This window comes from Girardinichthys multiradiatus, chromosome Y (assembly GCF_021462225.1).
Source record: "Girardinichthys multiradiatus isolate DD_20200921_A chromosome Y, DD_fGirMul_XY1, whole genome shotgun sequence".
Lineage (NCBI taxonomy): Eukaryota > Metazoa > Chordata > Actinopteri > Cyprinodontiformes > Goodeidae > Girardinichthys > Girardinichthys multiradiatus.
Window position 1 is genome coordinate 14,584,302 of NC_061818.1, and position 12,429 is coordinate 14,596,730.

Consider the following 12,429-nt stretch of genomic DNA (forward strand, 5'->3'; position numbering starts at 1 on the left):
ATTACAATGATGTTACTTATTTAACCAGAGCTTCTGTCACAGTCAAATTATTTGCTTTCTTTTATCATAAGTCAAACGTGTAATTGTGTATTTCTGACCAGCAATTCCAATGTGGGATTAAAATCTCTATTAGCAAGACTATTTGTTGAGCTGCACAGGTACAGGTAAACAATTATGAATATCATGAAAATGCAAAATATTTTTTGTCACTCATTTCAGAAAGTGACACTCATATATAGTTTAATGCCACATAGAGTGAAATATTTCAAGCCTTTATTAGTGGTATTTTTTTATGATTATGACTTACATAGAATAAGTCTTATGATTAAGACTTACATAGAATAGGGCTGCACGGTGGCGCAGTTGGTAGCACTGTTGCCTTGCAGCAAGAAGGTCCTGGGTTCGATTCCTGGCTGGGGGTCTTTCTGCATGGAGTTTGCATGTTCTCCCTGTGCATGCGTGGGTTCTCACCGGGTACTCCGGCTTCCTCCCACAGTCCAAAGACATGCCTGTTAGGTTAACCGGTCACTATAAATTGCCCTTAGGTGTGTGTATGGTTGTTTGTGTGTTGCCCTGCGATGGACTGGTGACCTGTCCAGGGTGTACCCTGCCTCTCGCCCATAGACTGCTGGAGATAGGCACCAGCTCCCCCGTGACCCAGTATGGAATAAGCAGTAGAAAATGACTGACTGACTTACATAGAATAAAACCCCAAAATTCAAGGTCGAGGAAATTTTAATTGTACAAAAATCGATACAAATTATACTTTAAAAAGGAATGCCAGACTGCTGAAAAGTAAGTTAATTTCTGTAACCTCCATACTTGGTTGGGGCTCTTTTTACACAAATTACTGCATCAATGCGGCGTGGCATGGAGGTAATCAGGCTGTGGTTCTGCTGAGGTGTAATGGAAGTCCAGAAAGCTTTGATAGCTGCCTTCAGGTCATCTGCCTTCTTGGGTCTGGCGTCTCTCATCTTCCTCTTGACAACAGCCCATTGGTTTTCTATGGGGTTTAGTTCAGATGTGTTTGTTGGCCAGTCAAGCATAGTAACACCATGGTCACTGAACCAACGTTGGCAGTGTGGGCCAGTACTAAGTCCTGCTAGAAAATAAAATCATCATCTACATAACGTTTGTCAGCAAAAGGAAGCATGAAGTGCTCTAAAATTACCTGTTAGATGGCTGTGGACGTCAGAAAGCTCAATGAACCATAACCAGCGGATGACATGCCACCTAAAATCATCAACTTCACTCTGGACTTCAAGCAACAGGGATTATTTGCCTCTCCACTCTTCCTCCACTCTGGGACCTTAATTTCTAAAAGAAATGCAAACTTTACTTTGGACCACTGAGCAACAGTACAGTTCTTTTTTTCTCCTTAGCCCAGGTAAGATGCTTCAGACGTCTCTGGTTCAGGACTGGCTTGACACAAGCAATGTGACATTTGTAGCACTTGTGTAGGATTCGTTTTTGTGTGGTGGCTCTTGATGCGTTGACTCCAGGTTCCATCCACTCCTTGTCAAGCTCCCCCAAATTCTTCAATGGATTTTGCTTCACAATCTTCTCACCTATGTTGCTGGTGCACCTTTCTCTACCACACTTTTTTCCTTCCAATCAACTTTCTTTGAATATGCTTGGATACACAAGTCTGTGAACAACCAGCTTTTTTAGCAATGGTCTTTTATGGCTCACCCTGTAGGTGGAGGGTGCGTTACTCCTTGTTGCTGATGCATTTTTTCCTACCACTGAACTTTCAATATACAATATTTAATTTTCTGACACTTTGAATTTTGAGTTTTCATTATCTCTAAGCCACAGTCATCAAAACAAAGGCTTTATAATGTTTCTCCCTATGTGTAATAAACCTATATAATATACGAGTGTCACTTTCTGAAATGAGTGACAATAATTATTGAACTTTTTCACAATATTTAAATTTTTTGAGCTGTATTTATATCAGTGCATATGTTTTGGCAGTTTATATCATGATTTCATGCCCAGAATATATTCAGCTTGTAGGATGAAGACTTACTGCATTAGATGCCTTCATTGGACACAGATAATACCAGGGACTAAACGCTAAAAGCTTGTTTTACATTTGTCCATGCTTACTGACTCAGATACGTTTTTGGTTTTTGTTTTATTTTGCTGGTAATCCAAATAGATGTTGATGAAATTGCATCATAACAAGATTACCTCTCAGGCGTGTGTTGTTACCTGTTAAAAACCTGTTATGGAAACAAGCAACAACAAATTTGCTCGCTCACCCAGTGTCATGTAAATTAATTTTAGGCATCTCACTGGAAGTAAAGCAAGCTATTATTTAAACACATTAAATTAATAAATTAAAATGCAGCTTGTCTGCCAGAAACAGAATCAACTGAAAATTTACGAACCATAATTTAATGCGCCTCATGGATTATTTAACATAAATAAAACTTTGAGTTATTTTTATTCTAAATATTCCTATCACTTACTGACAAAACAGGCTTTTGGGATTATCTTCAAAAATGATTTCAGAACAAAAACATTTTGTCAGTAATTTCCTAAAACTCAGTCACAGAAAAATAATCTCCCTCTTCTTAATGACATTTATGTGATCTGGTATGCAAGCTAAATTATTTCCCGGCTCTTGTTCCCACGGAAAAAAACTCAGCAGAGGTCAGCAATGAGCAGGCTTGTGGTTAATAAGGTGGTGTTGGGATCCAGTTGAGAGGGTAAATCTTATATACATATAGTAACATTTAAGTGCTACAATATATAAAATTAAAATACTGTAAAAAAAACTAATGATTGGAAACTCATGGTGTCACACCCTAATCAGCCAATTAACCCAAAACACCTGCGAAGGTTTTCTGAGCCTCTAAATGGTCTCTTGGTCGGCGTCAGTCAGCTACACATTGGGAAGACTGCTGATAGGACAGATGTCCAGAGGACAGTTACTGACACCCTCCACAAGCAGGGTGAGCCATGAAAGGCCATTGCTAAAGAAGCTTGTTGTTCACAGAGTTCTATATCCAAGCACATTCATAGAAAGTTGAGTGGAAAGAAAAAGTGTGGTAGGGAAAGGTGCACCAACAATATAGGTGAGAGAATGTAGAAGCAAAATCCATTCAAGAATTTGGGGGAGCTTCACAAGGCTACACACAGATGAATCCTGCATTTGGGCCACAAATGTCTTACATGGGCTATTGAGAAAGGGCACTGGACTGTTGCTCAGACGTCTAATGTCCTCTTTCTAGATGAAAGTAGAGTTAGCATTTTATTTGGAAATCAAGGTCCCAGAGTCTAGAGGCAGAGTGGAGAGACACAGAATTGCTTGAAGTCCAGTGTGGAGTCTCCTCAGTCAGTGATGATTTTGGGTGCCATGACATGTGCTGAGGTTGGTTCACTGGGTTTTCCGAAGTCCACAGTGAACACAGCCGTCTACCAGGACATTTTAGAGAACTTTATGCTGACAAACGTTAGGGAGATGCTGATTTCATTTACCAGAAACACAGGCTGATCACCTCCATGCCACACTGCTTTGATGCAGTAATTTATGCAAAACAAGGCCCAAGTATTGAGTACATAGCAATGGACATACTTTTCAGAAGCTTGACATTTCTGTTGAAAATATCCTTTTTTATTTTATTATTTTTTTCATTATCTGTAAGTATCAAATTACAAGAAACAAAGGCTTGAAATATTTCATTCAATGTGTAATTAATCTATATAATATTAGAGTTTCAGTTCCTGAAATGAGTGACAACAAAAAAAGAAAATAAATTTTCTCGATACTCAAATTTTTTTAGATGTACCTGTAAATACGTAAAAGTCTGAAGAAGAAAAAAGAAACAATATACCTGTGATTGTGTGTGTTAGAAAAAGCCGGCAAAAAAGTACTGGATTCGCTTTGGGTGATGGATACAAGACATTGGACAGCCTCGCGTTGCAGCTCTCAGAAGATGTCTGTGCTCCAAGCGACTCCATCATTTTTCTCACTCTCAGCTTGTGCCCCTCAGTAGGTAGTGGAACACTTCTCTGGATCTAGGAGAACAATACGATCCTAAGTTCAAAGCTGGATGAGAAAACACGAGTACCATTACCAGACCTTTATAGAAAGAGCTCCTCATATACTGGAGTTTTGATATGTCTATAAATAATAAATAGGGTCAAAAGGTAAAAGGCGCTACTGGAGTGAAACTGTATTTGAGCTGTCAAACAAATCAACAACAGTCCGAAAACTGTAAGAAAGAAATCCTACTTAGTTTACATTGCTTATTCCATAGTGGGTCACAGGGAGGCTGGTGCCTATCTCCAGCAGTCTATGGGCGAGAGGCGGGGTACACCCTGGACAGGTCGCCAGTCCATCGCAGGGCAACACATAAACAATCATGCACACACTCATTCATACACCTAAGGGCAATTTAGAGTGACCAATTAACCTAACAGGCATGTCTTTGGACTGTGGGAGGAAGCCAGAGTACCCGGTAAGAACCCACGCATGCACGGGGAGAACATGCAAACTCCATGCAGAAAGACCCCAGGCTGGGAATTGAACCCAGGACCTTCTTGCTGCAAGGAGTTTGCATGTTCTCCCCGTGCATGCGTGGGTTCTCACCGGGTACTCTGGCTTCCTCCCACAGTCCAAAGACATGCCTGTTAGGTTAATTGGTCACTCTAAATTGCCCTTAGGTGTATGAATGAGTGTGTGCATGATTGTTTATGTGTTGCCCTGCGATGGACTGGCGACCTGTCCAGGGTGTACCCCGCCTCCCGCCCATAGACTGCTGGAGATAGGCACCAGCTCCCCCGCGACCCACTATGGAATAAGCGGTAGAAAATGACTGACTGACTGACAGTTTACATTGCATTGCAAAAGTATTCACATCCCTTTAGCCTTTTCCATTTTGTCACATAACCACAAACTTCATTGTTTTTTGAAGGGACTTTATGAACTACACAAACACAGTATTGCGTATTTATAAAGTGAAAGAAAAATTATAAATATAGCTTCCAAAATGTTTCTTTTACAAATAAACATCTGAAAAGTGTGGTGTGTGCATGTATCAACCCCCTTTACTCAGATACCCCTAAATCAAATCCAGCGCAGCCAACCAAATTCAGAAGTCATCTCATTAGTAATTGGAGTCTAGCTGCAAGTAATTTAAATTCAGCATAAATGAAGGCCTCAGACGTTTGAGAGAACATCAGTGAACATTCAGTGTAACGAAGACCAAGAAGCACCGCAGACAGGCCAGGAGGAAAATGGTGCAGAAGTTTAAAACAGAGTTAGGTTTTTAAAACAGTATCTCAAGCTTTGAACATCTCACAGACCTCTGTTCAACCCATCTTCATCTGTCATCCATTAAATGGAAAGATTATGGCACCACTGCGAGACCAGCAAGACATGGTCATTCACCTAAACTGACAGGTAGAACAAGGAGAGCAGCCAGGAGGCTTATGGAAACTCTGGAGGAACTTTAGACATTTACAGCTCAGGTGGGACAATCTGGTAACAGGATAACTTATTGTCGTTCTGTCTAAAAGTCTAAAAAAGGGTGACAAGAAGAAGGCCACTGTTCAAACAAAGCCATAAGAAGTCTCACTTGCTGTTTGCCACAACACAAGGTGTTCTACTCAGATGGGACCAAAATAGATTTTTTTGCTATATGCAAAATGTTATGTGTGGTGGAAAGCCAGCACTGCACAGCCCCCTGAACTCACCACCTCCACTATGAAATGTGGTGGTGGTTAGGCTTGTTGCAATAAATCAGAATTGTATGAAATAAATAAATAGCATGATAAATTAAAATAAGCTGGATAATTTCTGTCTGCATTCTTGTTTGTTTTCCTTGTGTTTCCCTCTCTTTGTACTTAAGAGACTGGATGACAAAAGGTTTCACTCCAGTGCATCAGTCTCGACTCACCCCTCCCCGGGACGAGTGGACTCTAGCAGGCACTTGCCAGGCGCATGGTCTCGTTACGTAGCTGAGAGTGTAGCATGACAGCCCCGTGAGGAGGAGGAGGAAGCCAGAGAGACGCTAGTTGAGATTTGGAAAACCAGAGACAGAATTGGTTTTAAAGCCAAACGCAACCGCACTTTGTATTCTAACCCAATGACCGTGGTGAACCACACTTAACCTGTGCGAGTCGGTATGTCGCATATGTTGTAAAACAGTAGCAACTAAACGCGGCAATTCAACAAACATGAACCTGCACCTAAAGCATAAATCATCCGATGCAGTTTTCCCAGCTGGGGGAAAAAAACAGGCCGTCTCCGTCTTCCCGACAGTCCACCATCACTGGAGCGTTTAATCTTCTAATCTGCCAGACTAAAGTAGCTACAGATTTGCATGTGGTCACTCGAGGCATCTGCTTTAATTCAAATGGAGTGCTTGTGTGGTTAGTTTGCTTTTTGTTTAAAAAACTGGCAGTTTTGCCCTCTTTCCCTGTCTGAGCCTAATGATTAATATTTTTTGCAGGGCTATTTTGAGGGACAAATGTACAGAGACTTCATAGTCCATTTTATTTATCGTTTTTGAGTGTTTATTCATTTTGTATATTTAAAATGTCTTCAAGTGTTAAATGTTATTTAGAAATTCAAGTTTATTGATCTTTAAGAGGGTGTAGCTCCTTGCATTATTATTATATTACTTGAAAATGGTCTCCACACAATAATATTATCGTTTATCGCAATACTCTCTGGACAATTTATCGTCCAGCAAACTTTGTTATCGTGACAGGCCTAGTGGTGGTAGCATCATGCTTTACTTGATCGAGGGCAGAGAAATTAGTCAGAGTCGATGGGAAGATGAATTGAGCTAAATACAGGACAATCTGGGAAAAAAACCTGTTAGAGGCTAGAAAAGGCTTGAGACTAGGATGGAGGTTTATCTTCTAGCGGCACAACAACATACAGCCAGAGCTACAATGAAATAGTTTTGATCAAAGCACATGCATGTTTCAGGATGGCCCAGTCAAAGTCCAGACCTAAATCCAACAGAAAATCTGTGACAAGACTTGCTTGAAAACCGATGTTCTCCATCCGTTCTCACTGAGCTACAAATGCATGCTTATTTTCAGATTTGTTTTCAAAAGAAAAATGAAAACATATTCTTTTCTTTCCACTTCACAATGCTGCACTATCTTGTTTCAGTTTTGTTGTACCCTGACATAATGTAGAAAAGTTCAAGGGGTATGAATACTTTTGAAAAGCACTGTATCATCAAACATTAATTTTATTTACATGACTAGAATAGTCTTTAACGCCCAACAGGAAGCAGCTGTAACAAACTGGTTTGTTTATTATGCACTACTTGGTGAAAACAGAATGGAGGCTTTTGAACATCACTTAGAATAACTGACTGCCTTCCCACGCTGTCTGCACTCATTAAATATTAAACCTTTAGATTAAACAAAAACTGACTATCCCATCATAGGTTAGCAAAAATAAAACATTAAACAGCCTCTATATAACAGTTCCTTTCATATACCTCTAAAAGATAATCATTTGAGGAAACAAAATCATAAGTTATGGATTTTAATCTTGTCAGATATTTAAGGTTAGGTGGAAAGGTAGGTACCTGGATCATATCATTTTGAAGTGAAACAGATGGAGGAAGCAAAGGAAATCAGGATACGAGTAAAATGTATGCGACCATGAAACTAATAAAGACACGAGTGACAATCTTCTAACAAGTTTGGAAAGCTTGCCAGCACTACACTTTGATGCCTGCATTTTGACAAGCCAAACGTGCAGCTGAACACAAGGTGTCATCGTTGCTGTCCAATCAAAGCGTCCTATTAACCATATGGAAACACACACTTAGTTGAGACTGGCAGACAAGCATTTTCCAGTGAACAGAGTGTTGGTGAAAACTGGAAAACAACCCAGAGCTAAACTAGTTAATGTACTCAGTCGCATTGACACACAGGTGACTGATATGCCAGGGCTCATGCACGGGAGACAAGAAGCAAAACAACGATTTGGTACCACATCGATCTTAAGTGCACATATCTGTGAAGCTTCATGTGTGTCAGTTTGAACTAATGAAGATTGTAGCGTAAAAATAAATCAAACTGTGCTGAGTGTGTTCAGAGAGCAAAATCTGATCAATCTAAGCTTTTAGAAATACACTTGTGTATTTAAAGGCACAGACAGAACAGACACTTGACGCAGGCTAGCTAACATATCTGCATGCAATCACATAGTTCATGATTCATTGGAGCACTGGGAGCTGCAGTGTGTGCCATTATGCCATCATTCTGTCAGTCTTCTATCTCTGAGCTCTTTGCATAATACAAAATGCAGTCCTGGTCATATTTGTGATGCCAGATTCAATCTTTTTGATATGATTCAGCTGCTTTTCCTTCTGTGCTTAATAATGTCTTGAAGGAATCCCAGAAGGACAAGAGCTACCAAGAATGACAACAAGGATGCTGTTTAGATGGCACATATTTAGGAGGGATAATCTGAATGACTTGGCAAACAAGACTCACAATGGAGGAGGTTCGTGTCAGCACTGTGATCACAACTGAGCAGAGAAACAGCTGAGCACATTCAGCTTCACAATCCACAGAGGAAAAACACGATTATATTTTTTTCTATCTGCCTAAATTTATGTTATGTTTGTCCAGGGGGAAATCATCTGTTTTTACTTGCGGGAAAGACCCAAACTTTTCTAAGTGCAATGCTTTTATTCTAACTAGAGATGCACTGAGAAATGGGCTAGTGATCAGAATCAGTTTTACTCTTGACCGACTCTCATTAGTTATTGGCTAGTCAGAGACCAGAAACCAAACAATTTTCTAATCAGAAAAGGCACAAAACATAAGCACCAGCAGGTGGCACTCACAACACTCTTCAGTGTGGAAGTAGTTACTGTGTGAAGAAGACTGTTAGCAATTTTGAGCATTACTGACTGTCTAAAATGAAGTTAGAAGACAGACGTTGTAAGAAGCTACTTGAAAGAGAAGTTTATTTTCAGGCTGCCACAATGAGCAGTCTGTCTACGTTCCACTCCGGCAGGGTACAAACCTTGCAGTAATTACACACTCTTAATAGCCAATGAGCGTATTCACAATGCATCCACAAAGCAGCGCATGGCCATCTGGCAAAATTAGACCATCCACACCAATCAGAAGGAAACTGAATGAGCACAACATCCGTATTTTATGTGTTATTAATGTTCTGAAACGGCCCAGCCAGAGTCCAGAGTTGAATCTGATAGACAAACTGTGAAGGGAGCTAAAGATTAGTATGATGGCAGGAGAGAGCTCAGTAACTTTTGTTTTTTGTTCAATTATGGTTCATGCTACTTCAAACATGTCATTGCTAAGCAATGTACATTTTCAACTTATGCAGAAAATACTAAAAATATTTAGTTGTTATTTGCAGTCCTTAACAAACAACTGGGATCGGCAGATCAGGAATTGGTAGAATTGTTGGTTGAAAATCAACCACAGGATCTCTGATTGATGCATCTCTAATAGTCTTAGATTAGAGTGTGTGGAACTTGCACATCTCTTTTTGATTTTTCTATTGCGACAAACAACATTCTGACTAAAAACCCTTTTACTGATCAGATTTCATACAGAAAGAAAAAGAGGCAATCATTTACTCCTTCACAAATTCGATCAGCTTCCAGTTCAACAGCACACATTTCCATGGCAATAAAGATGCCTGCTAGGAGATAACCATATTATTATTTTGTTTTATAAACATAAGCCTAATTTTTATATTTCAGAAGAGCCATTATATTATAGGTTGGTTTCCGAGATGTTTGCATTGACAGGGACATTATAAAAAGCTGATTACCTGGCACACACAGATCAGGTAATTAACGCCCCATTGTAATAATTCAGTTTTGCAATTAGATTGCTAGAACATTAAACCGCAATCACAGACCTCAGATTAGTTTTGATCTTTCCATAAATCTGTGCTCATAAATTATGTGAAACACCCCAAGGCAATAAATTAAATCTTTCTGCTGGCCAACAACATGTCAGGGGATTATAGAAAACGTTCCACACCAAGAAAACTTGTCTATAATGGTTCCCTCTGTCTGTCTCTCCATTTTAGACTCACCTGCGTAAGAAGCAGCTCTAGTGCCCGTGCTGCCTCATGGTTGAGCTCCTTCATCCCACTCCTCTCCACAGTATCAATCACATGGAGCAGATCTGGCTCCCACAGGACTGCTGTGCTGCTGTACTGCAACAACTGTAAACAAGGCACACAATCAGAAATAGAAAGGAGCAACCTTCCACAGGGGATGTGAAGAATTTAAATCAAGGAAGTTTCTAAAACTAACAGACTATAATAAGTGAGGTAATGTACATGTTGTACATTAATGTGTAGAAGGTGCCGGCAGTGAGGATGCTTTTAAAAATAGTAACTTTCTTGTCTTGTAAATATTGCCATACAATGTACAATAAATCTGACTTTTTTTTGCCACAAAACAAAGTCCTTTAAAATTCAAGGTCATTATCCCATGCAGCATATTGTGGCACTAATTAATTTATAAAAGGGCAATAAAATACCTAAACAATGGGGGTGGTTTTCATTCCTGCATACTGTTGCAAACTATTTATTCAAGACAGTAACCATAAAAATGTTAGGTTATCTAGGCTACTGAGTCTTTCCTCTGAACCTTTGGGCAGTCTGGCTACATATTGATTAGCCAATATAGCCTTGTACATTAGATATAAACTTACATTTAACCTAAAAATTGCACAAAACATTTTTTTTTTTACCAAATCGATTTAATCATGTCACAATTCTTTGGTGTGTTTCAGGACTAGGGCTAACTAGTAGTTCAACCCACTCCTACTAGTTCCTACCCAGCAAAAACTGACTGAAACATTCAGGTCTGCATTCCTCTCAACAGCAATTTATTAGTAATTTTGTTGCACTTGTCTTGCATTAACCTATATCACACAATATACATCTTCATTACTCAGGTGATGTAAAAACGTTTGGATTATGATATACATTACCTTCTAATATAAAGCAATGTGTGTGTGGGACATGTCTTACAAGTGTTATGAGTCTGAGAAGAGCGGGGTGCAGAAGGCCTTTCTCTCCTGAGTTGAGCTTACAGTACAGGAGGAAACGAGACCAAGGCTGACACACTGCGTGCTCAGCTGATGGAAACATGCAACAGTGTTAATAACATAGATGAGAAGAAAATGTTCATTTGAATAGAGTGTTTGTGTAAAATCTTGTGTTGAATGAACTAAGTACAGAGCACAGGGTTGCGGTATCACCATATAGAACCGAACTACAGGTCCAGAGAGTACAAACAAGAAGGTAAAAGAATTAAACACACAAAACATGGACAATATTGTCACAATAATTTGGGCTTAAATGCGCATTTTTATTTATTTATTGTGGCTTTCCCTTATTTACACGTGGCTACAATTGACAAAAATATTCATATAAAAAGACCTGAGCAAGCTGCAGGGAGCTTCATGTGGTCATTAGCAATGTGATTTCCTGGCTCAAGACGGCGGCAATCGAGGAGCTCAATGTTAGCCTCCTTCATCCCTTCCAAAAACAAGTTTGATTTGTATCTGGTGCCATCGTTCCGTTGGAACACACACTAATGATCAAGTTCTAACCATGCAGCTGTTCATTTGAGGTGGAGTTATATAATTTGAAGAGTTGTCCTTCTTTTGTAATACTCCATCCAGTTTGTAGCAATGCACCAGCCACACTGGAACTAAAGATGACCTCAACATGATGCTACAACTACCATGCTTAAAAGCTGTTTACAATTTTCCTTGGTTTGAGAGCCTCATCTTGACTAATCAAAACATTTGTCTTGTCATTTTTGCTTAATAGCTAAATCTTCGTCTCATCTGAACGTGAAAAAGTAGGATATTGTCCTTGGAGGCAGCTCCAATTTACATTATTAATAGGGTTCTACTCGTACTCGTCGTCTTCCGCTTATCCGGGACCAGGTTGCGGGGGCAGCAGACTTAGCAGAGACGCCCAGACGTCCCTCTCTCCAGACACCTCCTCCAGTTCCTCCAGGGGAGCCCAAGGCGCTCCCAGGCCAGCCAAGAGACATAATCCCTCCAGCGTGTCCTGGGCCGTCCCCTGGGCCTCCTCCCGGTGGGACGTGCCTGGAACACCTCCCGAGGAAGGCGTCCAGGAGACATCCGGTATAGATGCCCGAGCCACCTCAACTGGCTCCTCTCGATGTGGAGGAGCAGCGGCTCTACTCCGAGCCCCTCCCAGATGGCCGAGCTCCTCACCCTATCTCTAAGGGAGTGCCCGGCCACCCTAGGGAGGAAGCTCATTTCAGCCGCTTGTATCCGGGATCTCGTTCTTTCGGTCATGACCCAAAGTTCATGGCCATAGGTGAGGGTAGGAACGTAGACCGACCAGTAAATTGAGAGCTTTGCTTTTCAGCTCAGCTCTCTCTTCACCACAACGGACCG

The 12,429-nt window shown here is 40.5% G+C and overlaps 1 protein-coding gene across 1 annotated transcript in view; it reads right to left on the bottom strand.

Annotated features, from left to right (window-relative positions):
• LOC124864886 (meiosis inhibitor protein 1-like) overlaps window positions 1–12,429 on the bottom strand; it is a 59,999-nt gene that overhangs the window by 306 nt on the left and 47,264 nt on the right. Inside the window, exons 13-15 of the mRNA XM_047359846.1 lie at window positions 11,021–11,127; window positions 10,073–10,204; window positions 3,911–4,029 (exon numbers count right to left, since the gene is read on the bottom strand). Coding sequence (XP_047215802.1) covers window positions 3,911–4,029; window positions 10,073–10,204; window positions 11,021–11,127 — 358 coding nt within the window. The remainder of the gene's footprint in view (window positions 1–3,910; window positions 4,030–10,072; window positions 10,205–11,020; window positions 11,128–12,429) is intronic.